The sequence below is a fragment of the Diadema setosum genome, chromosome 21, assembly GCF_964275005.1.
Source record: "Diadema setosum chromosome 21, eeDiaSeto1, whole genome shotgun sequence".
Taxonomy (NCBI): Eukaryota; Metazoa; Echinodermata; class Echinoidea; order Diadematoida; family Diadematidae; genus Diadema; species Diadema setosum.
Window position 1 is genome coordinate 316,324 of NC_092705.1, and position 25,255 is coordinate 341,578.

At 37.7% G+C, this 25,255-nt stretch overlaps 1 protein-coding gene across 1 annotated transcript in view; it reads left to right on the top strand.

Moving 5' to 3' along the window:
- Positions 1-21,778, top strand: part of LOC140244723 (dedicator of cytokinesis protein 9-like) — a 205,058-nt gene extending 183,280 nt beyond the window's left edge. Inside the window, exons 38-53 of the mRNA XM_072324337.1 lie at positions 4,902-5,008; positions 5,447-5,562; positions 5,983-6,120; positions 9,950-10,006; positions 11,334-11,459; positions 11,852-11,956; positions 12,389-12,604; positions 13,012-13,179; positions 13,530-13,652; positions 14,264-14,377; positions 14,885-15,028; positions 15,546-15,759; positions 16,255-16,445; positions 17,461-17,561; positions 18,978-19,116; positions 19,745-21,778. Of these exons, the coding sequence (XP_072180438.1) occupies positions 4,902-5,008; positions 5,447-5,562; positions 5,983-6,120; positions 9,950-10,006; positions 11,334-11,459; positions 11,852-11,956; positions 12,389-12,604; positions 13,012-13,179; positions 13,530-13,652; positions 14,264-14,377; positions 14,885-15,028; positions 15,546-15,759; positions 16,255-16,445; positions 17,461-17,561; positions 18,978-19,116; positions 19,745-19,819 (2,134 nt within the window). The 3' untranslated portion in view covers positions 19,820-21,778. The remainder of the gene's footprint in view (positions 1-4,901; positions 5,009-5,446; positions 5,563-5,982; positions 6,121-9,949; positions 10,007-11,333; positions 11,460-11,851; positions 11,957-12,388; positions 12,605-13,011; positions 13,180-13,529; positions 13,653-14,263; positions 14,378-14,884; positions 15,029-15,545; positions 15,760-16,254; positions 16,446-17,460; positions 17,562-18,977; positions 19,117-19,744) is intronic.
- Positions 21,779-25,255: the final 3,477 nt, after the last annotated feature.

Genomic DNA, 25,255 nt, shown 5'->3' on the forward strand with positions numbered 1-25,255 from the left:
CCCTGTCCAATGCCTGTCCCTTATCTCTGGTCCTTCTGATGACTTTCTCTTCGGTCCTGTTCTTGTGGTGGACCCTCCCGCGTGACGGTAAGAGCGAGTTTCTGTGCTGTGACGTTGTATGTGGCAAGCCTGCTGAGAGACATACCAATTACGCATGATGTGCATTGTGGATACAGCTCGCCTCCTTGTCTACCACCTGTTAGACTCCACTGCCTCCTCTCCTGGTCTGTCAGTGGCTGCATCCCCCTCTTGGCATGAAATTGGTTGATTAATCCTGTAGTCTCCTTTGCATAGTGCCCTAAAATTGGTTCTTATCCAGTTGCATCCTTCCACAGCTTTCCTGTCTTGATACTATCATGTTCTGTATTTACCCTGTTTTACCCGTTCCTCCCGCACTTCTCCAAAAGCCTTCGATGCCCCCAAACAAGATTCTTTTTGCCTGTCAACAGAGAACAGACAGGTTGGTGATCTGCCTGACTGTGCAAAAGCAGTTACACAGTTTTTGTTTCCCCTTTAATACACAATCAACTAAATTTTGATTGGACATGAGATGTGAATAGAGTATGCGCTAATATAAGGGTACCGGAATGGGGTCAGCCAAAGTCAAAATCTAATGAGCCCATCCTTGATTACTGGTAACTACATTGTACATACATCTTCATACAAGTTTTTTAGTAAAACAGGCACACTAATTTGTTGGAGAAAGGTAAATTTAACAAAAATGACAATAATTTTCATGCTACAAAAGAACCGATCTTGATGGAAAGCAACTCAATCAAAATCGATTTTGTTATCAGCATAACACAAATATGAACTGAGGCCATGTATGCAGACACTCTTGTCTACATTTTTGGAACCTTGTATACGTAAGGAACGGGTTAAGACAGGTCCTAACAATACTCTGACTGTTGTGTGATATAATATTTATGCTCTTTATCAGTAGTTCTTTCTGTTTGATAACATCAAGTTCAGGGTTCAGGGTTCATTTTTTGTTTGAGATAATCAGTCAAGACAACTATTTCATGGCAAGGGTTTATACAAAAGATGAACATAAATTTAGATACCAAGATGTTACATGCAAAGGAAATAGAAATGAAGTGAATTAATGACCACACATTGCTTTTCCCCTAAAGGAATTCTTACTTTAACAAATTCTCAGAATTCATGAGAGAAATCGGGCCTAGTATGAAAGATCAATTATTCTGAACAGGTCAATGCAGTCTTATTCTGTAAGCGTGTATCTACGGCATTAACCCATCAATAGCCATATATCCTGTCGATGGCAACATGTGGTCAAACTCTTTGGTTTAACTTGTAAGAAGTGACATTTCTTCATTCTGTTTTACCCCCATGTTGTAGCTGAAATTTCTTACAATTATTGATGGATTGTCCCCATGAATTCTCCCCTATTCAACTTCCTGTGAGTACTACCAGTACATTTATTTCTAATTGATACAGTTAGCCTGTCCCCTCCCACTACTTTCTCTGCTCAACAGGGATTCTCTCCAACTCTTCCCACTACTCCCCACTGCCTCAGTGATCCTCCTTGACTCCTCCCACTACTCCCCACTGCCTCAGTGATCCTCCTTGACTCCTCCCACTACTCCCCACTGCCTCAATGATCCTCCTTGACTCTTCCCACTACTCCCCACTGCCTCAGTGATCCTCCTTGACTTCTCCCACTACTCCCCACTGCCTCAATGATCCTCCTTGACTCTTCCCACTACTCCCCACTGCCTCAGTGATCCTCCTTGACTCCTCCCACTACTCCCCACTGCCTCAATGATCCTCCTTGACTCTCCCCACTACTCCCCACTGCCTCAATGATCCTCCTTGACTCTTCCCACTACTCCCCACTGCCTCAATGATCCTCCTTGACTCTTCCCACTACTCCCCACTGCCTCAGTGATCCTCCTTGACTCCTCCCACTACTCCCCACTGCCTCAATGATCCTCCTTGACTCTTCCCACTACTCCCCACTGCCTCAGTGATCCTCCTTGACTCCTCCCACTACTCCCCACTGCCTCAATGATCCTCCTTGACTCTTCCCACTACTCCCCACTGCCTCAGTGATCCTCCTTGACTCCTCCCACTACTCCCCACTGCCTCAATGATCCTCCTTGACTCTCCCCACTACTCCCCACTGCCTCAATGATCCTCCTTGACTCTTCCCACTACTCCCCACTGCCTCAATGGTCCTCCTTGACTCCTCCCACTGCTCACTGCCTTTGTAACCCTCCCTGACTCCTCCCACTACTCCTCACTGCCTCAGTGATCCTCCCTGACTCCTCCCACTGCTTCTCATTGCCTAAGCGACCCTCCCTGACTTCTCCCACTGCTTTCCTTTGCCTAAGTGACCCTCCCTGACTCCTCCCACAACTGCTCCTCACTGCCTCTGTGCAGCATGATAATTTATTGATCTGTCACAAATGTGCAGTACAATGTATGTCAGCTACAATATTGCCTGATCCTAACATGTTTACCCACAGACAAGCTTTCAAAGAACATAGTGTGAGCACACTGTCATTGTATTGCCCCACCCCTACTCTATCTGTCATGCAGCTTGAAGTAGCAGCAAGGTTTTATTCTTTTCATGAAGCGTATTTTGCTGGTTTTATGCACAACTCAAATTCAGTGTGAAAACCCTTTATACTGGTAACTGTGTGGTTGCCTTGATGTCTGCATGTAGATTTAGGACAGGTTGAAAATTATTTTGACTTTCTTCTCCAGGGAACCAAACATGTTCCTGGATGATATTGTGTAGAACCAAGGCTTGAGGAAGCAACAAAAGCCAAAGAAAATGAGAGACAGAAGAAAGATATTGCTAGTTGACCCACAGTGTCCATTCTGTTGTCCATCTTATTTCACTTGCACATCTAACATGGGATAAGACAATAACACCTCACTTCATTGACTGTGTACTTTCTCTTACATCATCAGTGTTGTATGGAATTTATCAAACAGATGTTAGAAGAGAATATGTAGCTTAAAATTATATTGCTTTGTAAAACAAGAAAAATAAAAGACATTATAAGTCTGATAACTGATTTTGGTGAAAGTTTGCACTCTCATGCAATAGCTTCCAATGAGAGTTGCTTTTAGTTAATTTGTGACATGTGTTTTCCATTTTGCATTTACTCCCTTTCTCCCTCTCTCTCTCTCTCTCTGTTTGTGAAATCAAAATAAAATGTCAAAATACAGCAGCTATTATAAGCCTGCACTGGCCATTTTGCAACAAGGCTCCTTTTTTCTGAATAGTATGCAAAGTTAGGACAAGTATCTTGTTAACTGCTGTTTTTTCTTTGTGTCAGTATTCATTGTAAAATGATTCGCTCTCAACATCATTTCTTTTGTCTTCATCATGTCATTGAATTTATGAGATTTCAAATCATTCATTGCCACTTTTTGAGGCAAGTAGAAAGGTGATAGAAGTATTAAGACAATCACTTACAGCTACAACACATTTGAAAATTATTCCATTGGTTGGTCTGGCTTCCAATATTTACTTAGCCATGCATTGGCTGCTGCATCTGATTTACTTTCAGCTATGTTAGGATAGTCCAATATTCGTACATTTCCTGTAGACATACATTGTACAGCCTTATTTTTTATTTATTTATTTTTTTTTTTTGGTTTAAATACACACGTAAATCTTGCTAATGCCATTTTTCTTCTTAGTTTCCAAGCTTTGCAAGATGTGTGATATTGCAAATTTGCAGAAATGCACAAACTATTTGATAGATTATTTTGTGACATTGATTTAATGTTTAGCTTTTGTGAGATTGACATTTTAAAACTTTGCTTTAATAACAACTTGCTCTGGGTACGTGTTAGTCGTAATTCAAACATGCAGAAGAACATGTAAAACCAAAAATGGTAACTTTTCATGGTCATTATAAGATACATTACATGCAAATATTCAGCTGATATAAATCTGTAATCTGACTTCTGAAGGTTGTCTAGTGCATTCAGGTATTCAAAGTCTTCACACATGCGCAGTCATCACTGAAATAATCAGGGAATATCTGTCAGGATTCATTGACACTTTGTAGGCTGGACTACATACACTGTACTTGTCTGCACTGTTTTCTCATCTCATGCAGATACTTACCCCAATGAATACTTCTACACCTAGGGTGCAATGGGTAGACGGTATCAGTTTTGTGTACATTTATCATCTATTTCATCATAATGTTTTGTTGTTCAGCTTGCTGTGAACTTGATACAATTTCATACATAATTTCATGTTCAGTGTCTGTAAAAACAAAAGAATAGATATGCATTGTATCGTATGTAGTTGCCATGTTACTGATTTTGCACAAATTTTGTAATGCCAGCCAGTTTTGCCCACAAAATGTAAACACTCTCAAACTCAAAATGCCATCCAGATATTTTGTTATGCATACAAATATCAATTGGTGTAGATTGTGAAATGAATTTGAACTTGAGAAAATGAGTGTTGTGTGTTCTGCTTCTCATCCTTCACCATTGGGACTGTGAGGGCTGCATGATTCATTCAAAAGAACTTTGAATTTATCTGCTCCCAGTTTTGATCAGAAATCGAGTGTCTGCAGAGTTGGTGAAATTCTGTGATAATGTGCAAAAGGACATCGTGTAATGTTGCAATCCTGTTATTAGATTTAAGAAATTAGGAGTTTTGTTTGTAGGTACACTACTCCCAAGATAAGCTTGACGTCGCAAGTATAAAAGCAGTCTTTACATTGCTTCTTGGTGCAGATGATATGCGCTACAGTGTCCTAACTGTATAACATATCTAGTAACACTAGTTCATCATATAGATGTGTGATACGCTATTTCCCCATTTGAGGAATTGATGGCATTACTTTTTTTTTTACTCATGTACACATTACTGAACATGCACATGTGATGCTATTTTGCAGACTTCGTGAAAAACCATCTTCCAGCGAGCGTAGCCGCACACTTCCTGTGGCCCTCAAGAGACTACCCCAGACAAGATCACTGGTGGAAGTACCTGACCTGCCACTTGGTATGCAGAGTTATCAGAAGTACTCTTCATTTTGGAAATAATGGGATATGGCATTAATACTGATGTACAATTGAGATCCACTTTATACAGGACTGTAAATGCTCATCCACAAATGATTTTAAACCGTTGAGGACGAGTCCCGAGTATACTAGGGCAGGTGTCTATGGGAAATGCATGTTGTCACAAAATCAGTCTGTCCTCAACGGGTTAAGTTACAGGTATTGATTCTTGAGAGTCCAATGATATATGAGAGTGACATGCTCACAAAAAGAAGAGTTTTAAAAGATTGTGAGTATTGTATTTCAGTACTTTTTTACTGTTTCAGATTGGCTAAAGAATGACTCCATTTTTGAAATTCTTGGCAAGTTGTGTTAAAGTTTGTAGTATGCAGCTAATCATGGACTTATGTGACATTATCTTTTTGTTTTTCACTCATAGTGACAGCACTAACAGAAAATGATGCTAGCCCGCGGATCGCCCAAGAGGCCAACCTTGCAGCTGAGACCAGTATGATCGTACTGGATGTGCTGGGACTCTACTGCACCAACTTCAAGGTGAGAAAACTGGCCAGGCCAACTGTGATAATCTTTCAGCTGTGATTTCCAAAATGTGCACTGAAGTTCAGTATGTCATGAGAAATGTGCTTATATGACAGGCTCCTAATGGTATTTGTAAGGTCATAATATACATTTTTTGTAAGTACCAACTAGAAAGCTATGTTGCCATTGATATAGTTACAGTATGTATATGTACCTTTACTAATGTATAATAAGACATGGAGAAAACATTGTAGAATATGCTTTGTGCAATATTCAGTGGTAATTAAGCAAATGTAGTTCTTTAAAATAATTTAAGTCATTTTTGTGTATATGTATTCTTTCCAGTGTAAAGTACATTATACTTTTGTGAACCTTTCTCTTTCCATGTAAATTTGCCCATGGTAAGATGTTATCATTGTATTTTCATTGCATCAGGCGGCCATGGACAGTGCTGATGGCAACAATCCTCTAATGAGGAAAGTGATCGACATCTTCATCAGTTTCCTGCAGACAGGACAATCAGAGATGACTCTGAAGAACGTTTTCAGTTCTCTGCGTCTCTTCCTCAATAGGGTAAGGAAGATTAGATCAATCAAAGTATCAATAGATCAACCGGTTAAGGAAGATTAGATCAATCAGAGTATCATTTAATCAATAGGATATGGAAGATTAGATCAATCAAAATATCAATTAATCACTAAGGTAAGGAATATTAGATCAAGTCAGAGTATCAGTTAATCAATAGGACAAGGAAGATTAGATCAATCAGAGTATCAATGAATCACTAGGGTAAGGAATATTAGATCAATCAGAGTATCACTTAATCAATAGGGTAAGGAAGATTAGATCAATCAGAGTATCAATTAATCACTAGGGTAAGGAATATTAGATCAATCAAAGTATCAATTAATCAATAGGGTAAGGAAGATTAGATCAATCAGAGTATCAATTAATCACTAGGGTAAGGAAGATAAGATCAATCAGAATATCAATCAATCAATAGGGTAAGGAAGATTAGATCAATCAGAGTATCAATTGATCAGTAGGGTAAGGAAGATTAGATCAATCAGAGTATCAATTAATCAATAGGGTAAGGAAGATTAGATCAATCAGAGTATCAATTAATCAATAGGGTAAGGAAGATAAGATCAATCAGAATATCAATTAATCACTAGGGTAAGGAATATTAGATCAATCAAAGTATCAATTAATCAATAGGGTAAGGAAGATTAGATCAATCAGAGTATCAGTTAATCAATAGGGTAAGGAAGATTAGATCAATCAGAGTATCAATCCATAGGATAAGGAAGATTATATCAATCAGAGTATCAATCCATAGGATAAGGAAGATTAGATCAATCAAAGTATCAATCAATAAGAGTAAGGAAGATTAGATCAATCAGAATATCAAGTAATCACTAGGATAAGGAAGATTAGATCAATCAAAATATCAATTAATCAATAAAGTAAGGAAGATTAGATCAATCAGAATATCAATTAATCACTAGGGTAAGGAATATTAGATCAATCAGAGTATCAATTGATCAATAGAGTAAGGAAGATTATATCAATCAGAGTATCACTTTATAGGGTAAGGAAGATTAGATCAATCAGAGTATCAATTAATCACTAGGGTAAGGAAGATTAGATCAATCAGAGTATCAATTAATCACTAGGGTAAGGAATATTAGATCAATCAGAGTATCAATTGATCAGTAGGGTGAGGAAGATTAGATCAATCAGGGTATCAGTTAATCAATAGGGTAAGGAAGATTAGATCAATCAGAGTATCAATTAATCACTAGGGTAAGGAATATTAGATCAATCAAAGTATCACGTAATCAATAGGGTAAGGAAGATTAGATCAATCAGCGTATCAATTAAAAAGTAGGATTAGGAAGATTAATCAATAGGGTATGGAAACTTTGACCAATCAGTGTAATTAGTCAAAAGGGTAGGGAAGACAAGATCAGTCAGTGTATCAGTTTAGTCGACAGGGTAAGGACGGAATCTGTCAGTGTATCATATAGTAGGATAGAGGAGATTGCATTGGTCAGTGTATCAAATAGTTGATAGAATAAGGACAATTTGGTCAATGCGTGTATCAATAAGTCTCATAATGTCTCCCCTTGTACTTGCATGAGCAATGTACACATTCTCTTGTAAAACAGTTCAATGAAACAGTTTTGAGGCACAGTCATGTTTTCCTTATGTATCAGCTGACCAAGTTCACGAAGAAGAAAAGTTATTGAGAACTTATGGTTGTAGCCCTTCTGTAGTCAGATGCTTGGGTAAAATGTATCAACAACCCATATGTATAGCAAAGACTGAATCTGATGGTTTTGGAGTAAGCAGTTTGCAGAACTCACAACTATGTGGATGAAATGTATATCGGGTAGTTTAGGGGAAATATCTTGACATAAACTTTTCTAGTCTCAAAGTATTCTACTGAATAAATGTGTGAAATTGGTTGTGATATACAAAACAAATTAGCTTACCAGTAAATCCGTCAGTTGCTGTTGAAGTTTCCATAATGTGACCTAAGTAAAATTATGTGAATGAAAGGTGTATAGTGTCCAATTTTAACAAATCAAGGCATACTTGAGAAGAACTTAATTCACTTTCCACAGACAGACTGGGATGATTTTGATGACGATCTTTACATCATCCCTCCCCGCTACCACATAAATGAGGATACTCATTTAGTCTTACCCTCAAACCAGAGATATCCGGTTTGTAGTGTTTGTGGTCAAATAGCATCATGTAACTGACACGAGCCTTGACTCTTTGACTTCTCCTTATGAAAGCTGGTTGAGCATGGCAAATGTGTCTTATGGCTGACTAAATAACTCATGCATCAGAAAAGATTATTAGCTCACCTGAGCCGAAGGCTCAAGTGAGCTATTGCGATCGCTCTTCGTCCGGCGTCCGTCGAGCGTTGTCTGTCGTCCGTCGTGCATAAACTTTTTACATTTAAATCTTCTTCTTGAGATCCCCATAACCGATTTTCACCAAACTTGGCAGGTAGCATCCCTAGAGGGATAGGATCTAAATTTGTTCAAATGGGTACCATGGCCCACCTGGGGGGCCCCACGGGGGCTCAAATCCCCTAAAATTAAGGAATCTTTGAAAATCTTTTTCTCTAGAACCAGAAGTGATAGGGCTTAGTTAATACTATTAGTTAGTACATTGATGACTGTAGTTTCAAGTTTGTTCATTGCAGATCCAGGGCTGCCTGCCCCCCCCCCCCCCCCCCACCCTGGAGTTGGGGGGGGGGGGGATCCATATATGCAGACCTAAGTTTCCAATGTTCTCAGGTAAGAGTGTGCAAGAATGCATGAAAGGTGAAATTGCGATACTCAGGTGAGCGCATGACCCCTGGGTCTCTTGTTGTGTAATTGTCTCACATCAGTCTGTAGTTGCTAAATGCTACAACTGTACAATTGTGTAGTTGAGACCTGAAGCTGATAGTGGATTTTCTTTACAGTTTCAAATCTTGGTGCCAAATTTGTTTTTGTGTAACTGCAATTATGTACTCCACATGTTATGAATTGTAAATGATGTTCTTTCAGAAAGAGAGAGAAAGAAATGAATATTGAATATTCCCATCCACACCAAATCAGACTGGTCTTACTTTAGAGTCAAAACATACAATTCATATCTTTATGCATAAAGTGAAGATGTGTAGAGTATTCCAGATTGTCATTGTACAAACTGTTCATCTCACATAGGCTTACTGACTTGGCATGCATGCTAAGCTCTATACAAACCATTTATCTGTGTCATCCTGACTTTACCTGTAGGACTTGGCTGCTTATCAAGTTATCCTGATATTCTTGTACTTACAATGCATGCCTACATGGAAAATGCATTGAATGGCAATGGTCTGCAGGTTCACACACTTTATTTGCTGTTATTCCTTTCTATACTTTGCTTCATCACCAAATTGAGCTTGATTTTGCCTTAATCATTCTGCCAGGAATGGCTGTGGTGAATTGTGTGTATTTGACTGCATTTTGGGCAGGACAGAAATAACAGGTTTTTGTGTCATTGTTGCCTTATGTGGGAAATGTTTCCCTTCTCTTTTCCTTTTTCTTGAACACTAAATAACCCATGTCTATGTAAACAGCATGCACAGCATTTATCTATAGTGTATCTTGAGTGTGCAGAAAAATATATCAAATATTCTGCATTGTGATATATATCAAAAATGGAACAATAGCTGTAATCTACACTGTGAGCCATAGGCTAATTGGAGTCTTGAACCATCACATGAGTTGGGCCTTTCAAATTGATAGTTTCTTCTGTTATTAAAGATGTCCTTAAGAAATGAAATTGGAGGTCCATGTTAACCATTATCTGTAAAAATAACTCAAGATTTTCTTTGCATTCTTCCCATCAGTTCCCAGTTCCACTCTTCAAAGGCAATGCAAACCTGTGTGGAGACCTCTGTGTAGCAGTAAGTGTTGTCACTATGGCTTTTTAATCCTGTCTGCTTTTAGAATTCTTCTTTACTCATTAGTTGAAATTTGGCAAAGTGATTCAGTCTGGAATCATTTGATAAGAGTAGAGAGAGCTCAAAGAAAGTAATGAGCATTAGAGAGAAATACACTTTGTACATCTGTAACAGAAATAGCAGCCTCCATGGTAGATTGATTGAGTTATTAGAAACCCATATACACAGTTTTAAAAAAGAGAGAGACGCCACATGTGGTGATGTTCACAGTTGTTGCATATCTCTTCCTTGTCCTTAAATTTGGAGTTGGGTATATCTCGAGATTGGTTGGCAAAATTCATTTTGTATATACTGACATTCTAGTATGGATAATACCAATATGAGTACCAGTCTAATATCAAATTGCAATACTTTTTTATCATGACATCGAGTTCGGGGATTCAAATTGATAAATTTGGAAATGCTTGTTCATGTTTTCATGCACAATGCTTCTTAGATGTCGTGCACAGTATTTCTCCTTAACTCTTTATGTGCCCTGATGGTGGAAACCCCCTGTGTGCCACGTTATTCTGAGACACGAAGGTAGTCATGCTTTGAGAAAGAATTCTGTTTTTCCAATTTGTATAACTTCTACAAATTTCTGTTAAGATGGGTGTAATAGTAGGCAAAGTTAAAGAGGAATACCAAGCTTTGTTTCGATATAAATTGTATGCCGACTCTATTTGTAATTTTTGTCTTTTAATGACCAGTTGCTACATTACTATAAAGGCATGACTTTTGCACATTAAACAGTGACAGAAACATAGAATGTACGAGTAAATCCAGTTGGGAACATCGCTTGATAGTCGATTACCACATAGAATGCAAGCCGTATATGAGAGGAACAAAAGCACGAGAAACGCTTTCATTGTGCCGCGGGATTAGCAGTAATTAGCGGTTTATCGATCGGTCTTGGCGGCTTTGTTTGTTGAGCAGAATATGCGAAGTTGGCACGCCGTCGACTGAGTCGGAGGTGCGAACGTGGCACATAAAGAGTTAAATAGACTAGCATGTAGCCTTGTATGATTGTTTCATGTGACTGCAGTAGACCTGTTTCACACTTTCATATCTTATCAATGTTTTGAGAGATAAGTATTTTATTAAGTCCATGTTCTGACTTATGCAGGAATATTTTCTTAGCTCTCTAAGTTGACGGATGTACAATTCACAGTGAATGTAGTGCTTCTGTCCTGTGTATAAAGGCTATATGATATTGAGAGGGATTGTTGTAGATAGGTGATAGATCCAGCTGTGATGAAGAGTCTGTATGCTTATTGATTTTCTCTTGTAGCTTCTGAAGAACCTGAACTCCAGACTGATGACAACAAGGAACGAGGCATGTGCCCTCCTCTACCTCCTCATGAGGAGCAACTTTGAGTTCACTCAACGCAAAGACTTTGTCAGAGTTCACCTTCAGGTAAATGAAACAAATTTCAGATGGTAGCAGCCAGAGAGATAATTATCATGACAGAGCCTATTGGTGGTCGCTGCCCATATTTAAGATGCATGAAATAAGTTATTTTCAGAATAGAAAGCAATCTGTTTTCCCTGCCACTGAACAAGTAAATAGATATGTTTTTTTTTGACTTGCTAAATTTTGACACCAGCAGGTGTTGTTTTCTCTCCTCCAAAGACTGAGGCTGATGATTTGTACTTGTGAAGTCATATTCCCTGCTTGTTTCTATATTTTTGTTAATCTGTCAGTCTTATTACAGGTGAATGACTCATTGAAGTATATATCAACCCTATTTATTGCCATTTTTCTGGAATCTAATCACTCTGTGGAATAATGCTTCTTTTATCATGTAGGTCATCATCTCAGTAGCCCAGCTGATTGGTGAGGCAAACAGCTCACGATTTCAGGAATCCCTGGCAACCATCAACAACTATGCCAACAGTGACAAAGGAATGCAGGTATTTTAGAAGCCCTTGTGACCAATTTATGATAATATTATATGATATTATTATATGATATAATATTCTATCATTGATTGTGTGATAGTATATACAGGATGAATAGTTGATTTCTTACTCTACACCAGTTAATAACTGAATGTAAAATCTGGTTGAATCCAAAAACCAGACTGTGTGTAAACATGGGAAGATGTGAATATGACAAATTGTGTGTATTGCATTTTTCATTATACAGTGGGTTAATGAAAAGTGAATTTTGGTCTGTCATGAATGACATAGTAGGAGCCAGTTCTGAAATGTATTTGTTTAGTAAATCTATAAACAGTGAAATGTTCGTCGAAATGTGAGAGTAAGGCCATCTCTGCACACAGTAAAAAGACCACATGTCCAGCTAAAGTTCACCAACTATCTTTTTTTATTCTCTCAATCCAGCACACAGCCTTCCCCATGCAGGTGAAGGACCTCACCAAGAAGATCCGCACTGTACTCATGGCAACGGCTCAGATGCGTGAGCATGAGAAAGACCCTGAGATGTTGGTGGACCTGCAGTACAAGCTGGCCAAGTCCTATGCCAGCACCCCGGAGCTTCGCCGTACATGGCTGGATAGCATGGCCCGTATCCACATTGATAACGGCAACTTTTCAGAGGTAGGTAGTCACACAGCCTGTTTCATGCACTAAGGAGAAAATGCCTTCATTTCATTCTGTTGACCGACAAACTTGGTCAGGCTTTAGGTTTGACTGAGATTTTCTTGCCATGTCCAATTATTATGTTGTCTAAGGTCCCACAGAGAGTATGCTTAATGAGAAGACATGACATCTCTCAAACCTTTCATGAACATCTCAACTTACAAATCACATACTGTGCAGTGGTTCTCAAGTGACATTACAGTAAAATGATTGAAATACATCATAGAGCATTAAACATACTCCTATTTTCATCTAAGTTCAGTGGTATGTTGCTTACATCTGCATGCTCTTACGAAATAATGCACCTTGATTAGAAGTCTTCGTATTAATCAATATTCTTGTTTTGTTTTGTTTTTGCCCAACAGGCTGCCCACTGTTATATCCACATTGCAGCCCTGATGGCGGAATACCTGAAGAAAAAAGGGACCTACGTCCAGGGTGCTCAGGCCTTCAAGGCCATCTCACCTAACGTGGAGGGAGAGGAGAAGGGTATCAAGAGTGATACAGGCATGCAGGACGTCCAGTACACTGAGGTAACCATGGCAACCTCTCAGGTTTGGGGATGGGGGGTGCAGGGTGAGGTTGAAATAAAACAGGACTGTGGTATTATGTATCCAACCAAACTTCAGAGCCTTTGTCTTCCCTCTCTCTTTCTCCAGGAGTGCTTTGACTGAATGCAGAGGTACACTTGTACATTGTGTGTTCCTCAAATGAAGTCTCTGAAATCTAGATAATTTGAGTGACATTACAATATATTTAAAATCTTAAGGACTTAACCCAGTGATGATAATATTCAAACTGAAGCAGCATAGACAAATTAATAAATGCAGATTAAATGACACTTTAAAGTGACTGTGACATTAAATGATGATCAAATCCCCAGGATAACCTTCTGCACCAGCTGGAGAGGTGTGCTGAGGGACTACAGAAGTCTGAGAGATACGAGTCTATGGGGGAGCTCTACAAACTCATCATCCCATTCTATGAGAGGAACAGAGACTTCCAGGTAAGTAGATCTCAAATCCATCAATAGTGTTTTGTGTGAAGGGGCTGTAGATATCACAGCCACAATAGAGTGTAGTCTGGAGGGGCTGTACATCTCATGCCCTAATAGTCTGATGACTGAAGGGCTGAGGATCTCACTGATGTATACAGGAATGGGATTTATCAAAGCAAAGCAGCATGTACACATTACCAAAAAAAAAAAAAATGTGAACACAGATTTGGGTAGACATTTTGCCAACACAAGGTACAAAGACACAGAAAAGGTATTGTGTATTGGCTTGTTATGATGCTGTAGATATGACTCCCAGAGAAAATTTAAGTTAAAGATACATTGTATGCATTTCTCTCAAAGTACTTTTGACTAATAATCTTATAATACAACATATTATACCTTTTGTTGTTGTCAATGTACTGTGTGTAATAACCTCAGGGTTTGAAATGTTATTTCCAAGTGGGCTGAAGTCTGTTTACAAACAGCATCCAAACCTTTTCATTATATCACTTTTTGTGTTCCTGAGCCAGTTATCACCTCTATTATGTATGGGTATTACAACAAATCTTATACATATGGTCACATGTTGCTTTTTTCTCCTCCTCCTCCTGTACATACAGAGACTGGCTCTAGCCTATGGCAAGCTGAGTAAGGCCTATGAGAAAGTCATGAAGCTCCAGGGAACAGGGAAAAGGCTTCTTGGAAACTACTTCAGGGTCGCATTCTTTGGCCAGGTCAGTTTGTGTCTTTTTCTCTTTCAATACTCAGAGAGATTAGCATGTAAGAGTAGTGATGTGGAACACTACTTTATGAATGCAAACAATTATATATTGTATCTACATTGCTGGAGAGAGATATAGATAGATAGATAGATAAATAGATAGATAGATATATAGATAGGTAGATAAATAGAGATAACGAAAGACAGAGAGATGTTAATACAAAATTTCAATGTTTCATACCCTTACAAAGCTTACAATGATTTATGGATTGTAAGTTTTGCATACGTGTACATTTAATTTGTGATCATAATGGTCTTTTTAGTTTCAGTTATCTTCTTTTTTTTTCCCATTTTCTATGTTAGTATGTTATACTTTTTGGAAAAGCACCATATTATGTCACTCATCAGTTGATCAAAGACCTGCAGGCATTGCAAAAGCTAACATGGAATGTGCAGAAGGGAAAGTAAAGTTGAAACTTGATTAATGTTTGTATGCAAAATGTGACCTTTTTAATTGCAGCACTTTGAAGAGGATGATGGGAAAGAGTACATCTATAAGGAGCCAAAGGTCACAACGCTGGCATCCGTCTGTGAAAGGTTGCAAAACCTGTACTCAGACAAGTATGGGGCAGAGAATGTGGAGTTGATCCGGGACTCAAACAAGGTGCAGTAATGGCATATCTTCCTCAGTTTGGACAACTTCTCCCTCATTTCAGCATCCATAACAAGTTTGGTTAATTAGCTGGTGGAGTAATGCATCAAAAGTCATGAGTTTTCAGAGCTGTATCTGTAGCAAGTCTAGGGAGAGGAAAGATTATTATCTCTGTTTGTTTGGTTGGTTGTTTTGGGGGTTTTTTTGTTTTGTTTTTTTGTGTTGTTTTTTTTTTGAGATGTAACAACCAGTGTCATGATAACTTTCAATATCTTTCTTTGTTTGCAGTTTGATTTGCAACCTTTTCTAGAAGAATTATGTACATATTTATTGCAGGAAACTTTGAGGTCTTAGTAAATTGTTTTGCCAAGATCCACTGCTGAAGAATTTGTGCAAACTGTATCTCCTTATTATTAGCCATGACACAGGTACACTTCAGTCTCCTAAAACTTCAGTCCTATAGAAATGTTTAGTTTACAATTTATTTGTATCTTATTCAGTTCAAATTTCATTATGGATCATATTTCAGGTGAACATTGACACCCTCAAGCCCAATGTAGCTTACATCCAAGTCACATTTGTCAAGCCGTACTTTGATGAACGAGAGCTGGTGGACAGACAGACAATCTTCGAGAGGTCCAACAACATCCGAAGGTTTGTCTTTGAGACACCATACACCAAGCAGGGCACAGCCAGGTCAGGGGCTGTGGAGGAGCAGTACAAGAGGAAGACCATACTAACCAGTGAGTGAAGGGTGTCAAAGTACTCTGTGCTTTCTTGTGAATGGACCTTGGTGTGGCCAGTGGGAAGAGAACATAGTGGGATCTTTTGTCTTCCAGCAGACACTGGACAGCATGGGGACTGGCAAATGATGGGATCGTTGTAAGACCTAGTGTCTTTTAAGGAATTGATTGTTTTAGAACAGTTTGTCAAGATATATTACATGTTCCCTTTATTGATATCAATAAACTGTAGGCATACCATTCAGTGTTTTACGATTCTGTGACACTGATGAAAATGGGTCAATTAATTGTGTTCTCAAGGAATATGAATTTGAGAGCTTTGCGTAAAGAAACAAAAATGTATTCTAGCTCAAAGTGCCATTGGCCATGTTTTTTCAAACTGTTGTCTTAGATGATTTAGTGGTAGGAGCTACATTTGTACTCTTCTTATCATGTATCCAACATGTTTCATGTTCAAATCTGAAATGTTTTGTGATTCCGTCATGTCCTTTACAGCATCGCACACATTCCCATACATCACCAAGAGGATCCAGGTGGTGTATCAGCAGTCTCAGGAACTAAACCCGCTGCAGGTGGCTGTAGAAGAGCTGCAGAGTAAAGTGCGCGAGATGAATGAGGTACTAAGCAGTGACAATGTGGACATGAAGCGTGTTCAGCTACTCCTGCAAGGCAGTGTCAGTGTACAGGTGAGCCAGTAGTCTGTACATCCACCGTAGATCTTTATAGACCTATTCAAGTGGACCAACACAGATCCTAGAACTCTCAACCAGGATCTACCCTAGATTGTAGATGTCTTCATTCCAAAACCCTGGAAGTCATCAAAACCTGTTTATATGGTGGACCTGAAGCAGATATCATATCCCTTACCTGCAACTTTCCCTAGACCTTCTCCAGTGAATGTGGAGTGTGATTAGTACAATGTACAAATGTATAACCCAGCACAAACACTCAGGCACTGTATAAAATCCTCTAGTGATGGCCAGGATGTTAATAGTCACTGAGTGAAGATGGCTTTCTCAGGACTGCTCTGAAGGGATCTTGTTCCATCCTGGAATTACTTGGAGGAGACAGTGTGAAAATAGCTAGAAAGATTTTCAGTGAAAGTCGAATATAATTTGATTCTGGCAAGTTAGAATTTATCAATTCATTCATTAAAGTGCATCAAGTTGGAAGTCCGCCAAGTGGAAGTTTCACAACTGCTTCTGAAGAGGAAGTTTCTGGAAGATAGCATAGATTTGAAATACAGGCAACTCCGGTCATAACAAAGTTTTCAGGACCAGCAGTTTTCTTTTGTTGTATCAAAATTTTATTGTAGGCATACAGTTAAGCATATAAATTTATAGAGGTGATAATTTTGGGACCTGATTTTTTGATTTGTTGTAATGGGAATTTTGTTATATGTTAGTTATAACAGGAGTACACTGTATGTAATGTATTTGAAGGTATTGCAGTGTCATTGTTTTTCGATATTCATGCTGAGTTTACCTCTGAAGCTTTGGAATGGATTGGGTAGTTGTCTTTTACTTGTTGGTTTTTCACACTTTGAATGATTAGCAAGGTGAATGTAGTTTGTCAAAACACAGATTTTCCTTACAGTTCAGGCTTTTAATAAGCCTTACTTGTTTTAAACTCGGAAAAAAAAGGATGAAGTGCAAGAGAGACAAATCTTTCATCAGTTGTTATGATGTTTTGTGTTATCAGGTAAATGCTGGTCCCCAAGCCTATGCTGCTGCTTTCCTTGGCAAAGGACGGGAAGAGAAATGGAACCAACAACAGATCTTCGACCTCAAAAAAGTCTTCAAGTAAGTACTGAATTAATCTGTAACACTCAGCTTTTCATGTCAATCCAGAATACACTGCTCCAGTTTTTGGACATGTATAGTGTCACATTTTGTCCTTTCTGTTTGACCTTCTTTAGGACCTTCTGTAGAAATTGAGTGTAATGTGACATATGAAGGGAGAAAACTACTGAAATTGTCTGATACAGGGGATGCTATATTTTTACTTAAAAAAAGTGCAGTATTTTACCACACAACTCACCTCTGGATTAAAGTCAAAATATTTCCTTGTGTTGTAAAATGCCTAGAGTAGAGTGAAATGCATAGGTTACTTCACTCAGAAGACTATTTAGAATGTCCATTATCTGTCTTGAGCTTTTGTGAGCATCACACTAATCTGTGGTACTTTCATTGGAAACAAGTGTTTACTTAGTAATGCTGTTTAGGACTCAAAATTTAGAGATGTTTTACAGTCCATACAAGGCTACTTTTGACTTGATGTAGCATGAAGTATTGAATTCAAGTCTTGGATGTTTCACAGTTCATGCAGGATGCCCATATTCCATTCATGCAAAACTATGTCAATGACATCAGCTGTAAATGTCTAACCATGATGTGATGACTGAGTATGATAATTTGAATCATTGTTAGATTTTCTTTTCAGTAAATGGAAGAGGTACAAGAAACTTGCTTGTATATGGAACGTATTGAAAGCACAATTCCATACTATTTACAAGTTGACTTTCATGAATACAATCAATCCTAACAGAGAAAATAGTGGATTTCTCCTCAGATTTAGAACTGAAATGAGAACTGTAGGTATTTTTTTTTCTTACAAGACAATTATTTAGTAGCAGCCTCATATTCAAATCGGATGAGGTACATGTTGTGCAACTGATTACTAAATTGCCCTACATGAACTTATTTTAATATGTCGATATAGGGCAATTTGTTAATCAGTTACAATAAAAACAACTTGATAGAAGAATTTCATGAATTTGGATGAGGTAGTTATACCATCACTTCACAAGTCTCCATTGACTATACACACATTTTAGAGGAAAAATAAGTTTTTCTTTTTAAACAAAAGTCAAATTTTGATGAAACACACTATTCTGTTCATTTGATATCATTCTATTGAGTGAAAGCAGCCACACTTGGAGCAGACATGCACTTTTTATCATGCCCCATGGCTTCAAACAGATGTCCAGTATTTATTTCTTGTATGATATGACAAAATGGTACAAATGTACATTAAAATAATGCAGTAAGAACTAGGGAGATATGCTGAGCAGTGTAGATATTTGTCAGTGGAAGTATAGGTTTGGAAGGATACGTTTTGGTTAAAATTTGTATGAGTACATTGTAAGAGAACTCTGTAAAGTTTGAGTATTACTGTCATGCTTTGACCCTTGATTGGTATGTATTCTCCTTACACAGAGACTTTGTGGCAGCTTGTGGTGCTGCCCTCTTTGTCAATGCAAGACTGATCAAGGAAGACCAGCAAGAATACCATGACGACTTGGAGCAAAAGTTTTATGCCATGGTTCACTCCATCCAATCCCTTATGGGAGAAAAGGTAATAGCCTTCTTACAAGCCTCTGCTATTCTTAGTATTGATTAGTCTGTTCTTTCATTCCTCATTTTCAATCAGGAAGATTTAACACAGCTAGAAGTATTTAATGTGGGGTTTTCTTTGTAAATTGTTTTGAGGACATTAGGTCATGTCAGCACTTTCTCAATCTCACAACCTAATAATTTATAAGGAACAAAGAAGGCTACGCTACATTCCTTCTGAATGGGAAAATATTGCATCATTCATTCCATTATGCTTTACAAGTGTAGTAAATATGTGTATGTAGAAGAAGTGACAGAAATTTGGAATGAGAGATCCATGTAGTGCTAGAATCTATATCAGCATTAGATGAACTAGCTTTTTGTATTAGAGTGAGCGCTCCCAGTGTTTCATTCTGTTGTGTTTGAAAATGTATGTGTTAGGCAAATGATAATACCTCTTTACAGACTGAAATCAATAATAAAAGATTGTAAACGAGTTTGGCATCATGGAGCTTGATGTAGCTACAATCCTCTCAAAAGTTCTCAAAGAGGTTTTCTTGTCACATACTCATATTTAAGCTGTGCAGATGACTGATTTTCTGTGCATCACACTAATGGTTTACACCTGTTGGTTGTTTCTCATATTGTAGCTGAGTGAGGATGAACATCACTTGGAGAGGCGATCATCAAACACCATCTTCAGTGCCATCAGTGGAACACCTTGACCTTTCACCTCAAGAGAGGGAGAGAGCAGTCAGCCTGTGGTGACCTTTAATCTTTGAAGAGTCTTGGGAATCAGCTTTGGTTCAAAGTTGAACTGTTTAGAAGATGTCAATCATAGGCTTCATCCCAGCCTGTGAACACAGGCCCATCCTCTAAGTAGGATAAATTTTTCCCATTCTAATTCTGTGGTATTGTAATGGTAGCCATGGTCATCATGTTAATGAATGTTTGCTCCACTAAACAGCAAATTCTGATATTATTATCTTTTTTCATTTGTGTCAATACAGGAATGGACTTTTTATATGTAGTAAATTTGTTACTCTGGTGTCCCGCAGTGAAAGCTTGATTTGTGTTTATTCATAACCTGATAATATTCTTGATTGGGGAAAGAGTACATCTGGGTCTTTTTTGGCCAAGTTGTACTGTTATTGTATTGACAAGGGAGTGAAATATTTTTACATGTCTTTCGTTATGTTTTGACTGGTGTATTTGCATTATTTATTAAATTGTTGCAACATACAATATATACATAAGACTAGATATGTGTTGGCTATTATTTCATAGGTGCTACATTATATATATTTATGTATATCAAATTCCATGGGCAATATATTAATCTATGTAGTGATCTCTTTACAAGATCAGCTTTTGTTGCAATTCAGCTGATGTGCAGTCAGTGTGATTATTTCATAGAGAAACAGGATGTGGCGGCTTACCAGATTTCTTTTTGTAGGAGTTTAGATGACCAAACTGTGAATGATTAATGTTGTAGGATTACAAGGTTACAGTAATCTTCATGTCCATACTGTGCTCCTCTATATATGTGGGAGTGAAGACATCATATATTGTTACTACTTTCCCATCAAAGTCAATCATCCTTTCTCCTCCCTTCAGTAGTTGCTCTGTGATGGAACAATGAGTACCACATTATTATCCAAGTAAAAGCTGTATAAGATAGCACACCAGTGAGAACGACTAATTCCCTCTACAGTGAGATGGCAATTGATACTACCTCTATCTACCCAAAGAAGAAAATATGTATTTGGAGCAATGTTTTGACTTACATGATGTAGAGTAGCATAAAACTTTGATTTACTCTGGTATGCTTACAGTTACAGCAACCTGCTATTGTGGTCGAATAATTGTGTGTCTTGCAATCAATGTAAAGATACAGCCATACATGTATACCACAATCTGGTCTTTGCTGTAGCAATCTGCATGGTGAAAGTGTAGATATTTATGTGACACACTTCTCTCACCTCATATATATTCTGTGGAATATCAACCCTGAGCACAAAAGTGCACCACAGAGATTAGATCAATTCTTTCTTTGCAGATGAAAGAAAGTGTTGACATATTTTCTAGCAATAAATCAAAATATCCAGTCATACCGCATGAAGATCATTTACCCAGACCTGAAGCGCTCCCCCAAACGATCTAATATTAATTGTGGTTGTTTGAGTGTTGTTTGTGTTTTGTCAGCTTGGCAACACATTTTGAGTTCTTTGATTTCAAGGTGGTAGTTTGTATGTACTGTGCCTAAAAAAAAAAAAAAAAAGAGAGAGAGAGATTTCAATGATACATGTTCCATCTGGTATATGCCAAAACAATAAATGTGTGGTAGGTTTTGGTTCAAGAAGATGTTACCAAGTCTGATAAGATGAGTCTTTGTCATATGTTTAACTCATCAATATAAGTCCATCTCTCAGTGTTTCTGGTTATTGAAGCACTAAGGTGACCACCATGCCATGTTTACCCAGCATTGACCACTCCCTTTAGTGGTGATATCCTTTTCATATGATTCTTCATGTGTCTTTTTTCTGTTGTTGATGAACTCACATTCGCACAGAGCTTGGACATGAATCAGGGTTCACCTGATTCGTACAGACTTTATTATTTATGTCCATATAAACATAATGTTATGTGCTTTCTTTATGTAATTTGTATCATATTTGTTTTTGTTATGTATTTTTGTTGTTGGTTTCATAGTAACCTTGAGCTATCACAAAGCAACTGACCTATATTTTGTTTTATTAATCACCAAGATTATTTTCTATTTGTCAGAGAAATAAAAAAGTGGTTTAGTGCACCTTGGTACCAAGGAAGTTATTTTAATCATGAGCAAAGAGTATCCGTGCATCATGGATGACGGATGAAGGTCACCATGGCAACAAAACAGATACCAGTGAGCTGTTGATGAGCTTGCAGAACCTTAAACAGTTTTGATTTTGTATTTTTTAGCAATATTATTTGTCTGTTGTTGTTTTTTCGGAAAAAATCAAGTGGAAGCAGGGCATTATATTGAAAAGTGGGTGTACATTGTACAACTGTATTTATGTGGTTGAATAAGAAAATTCTCATCAGCGATATTATTTGTAGCATTTTTAGGTGACATATGTGATTGGTTTGTAATTGATACAAAGCTACAGGTAAGTTTACAATGCCATATGGGGGAATACTTCAGATGTATATACATTTAAATGTGCAATTTACATAGTACAATGTGAAAGGTGTACAATGGTGTTCATGATTTCAGCACAGTAATCATTTCCTGCAGAAGAGACTGAGGTGAATCATAAATTTTAGACGGAAATTATCAAAACTTCCTATGTCTCAGTAGTTTCAAAATAAGGCAAAATATTTGATAAAGAAGTGTTTAAAAGCAGAGCATGCAAAGGTAAGTTTAGACCATCATTCCCTCATGCACATTGGTTTCATTTTCAGGTTGGTTTGGTGAGATGGTCAAAGATACGCTTTGGCAAGATAGGATTATCAAGGAAACTCCAAACATTCCAATGACAAGTGATTCTGTATGGATTCATTCAATGGTTTATCTATTATTTGAAAAACCGACTTGGCTGTGTTACTCCTTACTGCCCCCAGTATTTTCAATTTCTCTTGGAAGAAGCTTTGATAGTGAGGTACAAAATTGAGCCAAAGTTGAATTCCTACATGCATCAGTGTAAATAAAGATTTATTACATGTGTATTTATGATGTAATGTTAATATCCTTTTTGCATCAATGTAAAGTAGATGCTGATGATGTAGATCTTCCAAATGGCCTATTGTGATAGCTATATGAATGGTAATTAGTTCTTGTGATGTCCAAACTAATCTAGCCATTTTATAGTACATTGATCTTGCCCATCTGTAGTGATTTTCCATAGTACAAGTGTTGTAATGCAACATTGGATTCAGACATGTGAAGTGACTTCATATACATATTACTTGGTTGCTTATCACAGTGGTAATTACACAAAATAGTGCAGGTATATTTCTCTGCACTGATTTTTACTTCAAGAGTTTACACTGATATATAAGCTCAAACTTGGTATACATGGAGATCATCATGTAATGATTAGTTTATTATGAAGTCTGATTGTTTAGAAACATTTTGTTCATTTTCAGTAAACTTAGATGGCTAACCAGGATCGTCATGTAATTCTAAAGATTCATGATTTTAAATTTTGGGATGAAAGGATTAACATTTTGTTGACATTATGCATACATAAGTAGGAATATCATGATTCCTATTTTAATTACACTGAACAACATTGTGAGTGACCAGAACTATTTCTTTGACACCGCACCATTGTCAAACAGGTCTTATTATGCAAGATGAACTACGTCAAATGGCCACTGTCAGTGCCCGTTATTATCATAGTATTAGCGATGTAGAAATTAGACTGTCATTTGATGATAAATTATATCTATTCACCAATGGAATGAGACAAGAATAGCTTGCTTGTCAGCAATGTATGCTAAAGATATTGTATAGTTTCCAACTGGAATTGTTTTCTTCACACTCATGTGTGATCAGTACTAGACTTAACATGTACATTTCATCAGTGTAAATACATGACATGTAGGAACATTAAAATGTTATTTGCATATTGCATTATAAAAAGCACCATGTTCACAAGGGCCATAAGTGGTACAGTGTACTGCTGGAGAGCATTCCCCAATCTTAGCGCCAACAGCCTGAATGGGTCAAAGGTCAGGATTTGGACAGGAAGTACATTGTATGTACTGTATTAACTGCTCTCATTTTGAAATATTTTATTGGGGAGATCAGTGTCAAGACTACAAATTTTGGTGACATCATTGTTGAGACCTTCAAATGCTTCATATGCTATTGTGTTAGTGTGATATTTCTGTTTACATGTGGAATATTAAAATATGCAGATGGTTAAAGAGTAGGGATTTAAGTATCTACAACAGAAGTCCAGCTATTCTGGTCTGTAGAATGATTAGTCTAATATGAGGTGATTCTGTGTAAGCTGAATTACAAGAACTGTGTTGCCATGTTCACAATTATCTTTCAGTTCTTAACCTTTAGACCTGCTGATCAAACTTTTAAGTTTTTGTACATTACACCCAAATGGAAATTAAGACAACCAATAAACATGCTAAAAAGAAAAGAATCTCGCTTTTGTGATTATGGTGGAATTCAGTGTGCATGTTCCCCAAGCTGTGAGAAAGAATGAAGTGAAATGCTGTTTAGAATGGTAAGGATTTTTTTTTTTATTGAAAGTTTTCCAATTGCTGTGTCATTAAGTGACAACATACATTATACTATTTTTCCATCAAGTACCATAATGTAGAAATGAGATGAAGCACTTTTAAACTGTGCTGAGTAACAAAAGGGATGTTAACCCATTGAGTACAAGACCCAAGTATACTCAAGCAAGTGTTTCTGGTAAATGTGTGTTGTAGCAAAATCAGCCCATCCTCAAGCCCTCTTGTTGATTGCCATAATACCAGGGAGGTAGGCTGTAAAAAGCACTTGAATACACCTGTAGTGATAAAAATGTCTCTTTAGATGTGTTTGACATACATTCAGTCAGGAGCATGCTATTTTAGAAGAATGTTTGTGTGGATGCTTTGAGTATGTGAAAGGTGTGCATGTGTGTACAGTGTGTTCCTGGATATGTGTGGGTGTGTGTTTCCATTTAATATTCTTTTTAACGTTTTGGTGTTCCATGGTATACAGCCCTTGTGAATATAATCTCAAGGCAGAATATACCATGATCTCTGTATACCGGTAACACGACATTTGCTCCTGCGACAATTGCTCCGGTCTTATTTTCTCCAAGGTCTTAGGGTTAGGGTTAGGGTTAGGGTTTCAGGTTTATTTTGATGTGAGGATTAGGATTAGGGTGAGGGTTATGTGCTTGAGTAGGCTTTATGTTGGGCTTAGCCTACAGATATTTCATGGGAGCAATTGTCGCAGGAGCAAATGTCATGGAACCCTGTATACCATCTATCTTCTATAGTATATCGCCTAATACGGGAGGAAATGGCATTCCATTTTGATGATGGTTAGCACCAGTTGTCCAGAGCTTGCTAAATACTCTGTTGACGGCATATTTGTGGCAAGATGAGCCAAGAGAGCACACTGACACATCTACCTCATAATTATCTGTGTGAAGTGAGAT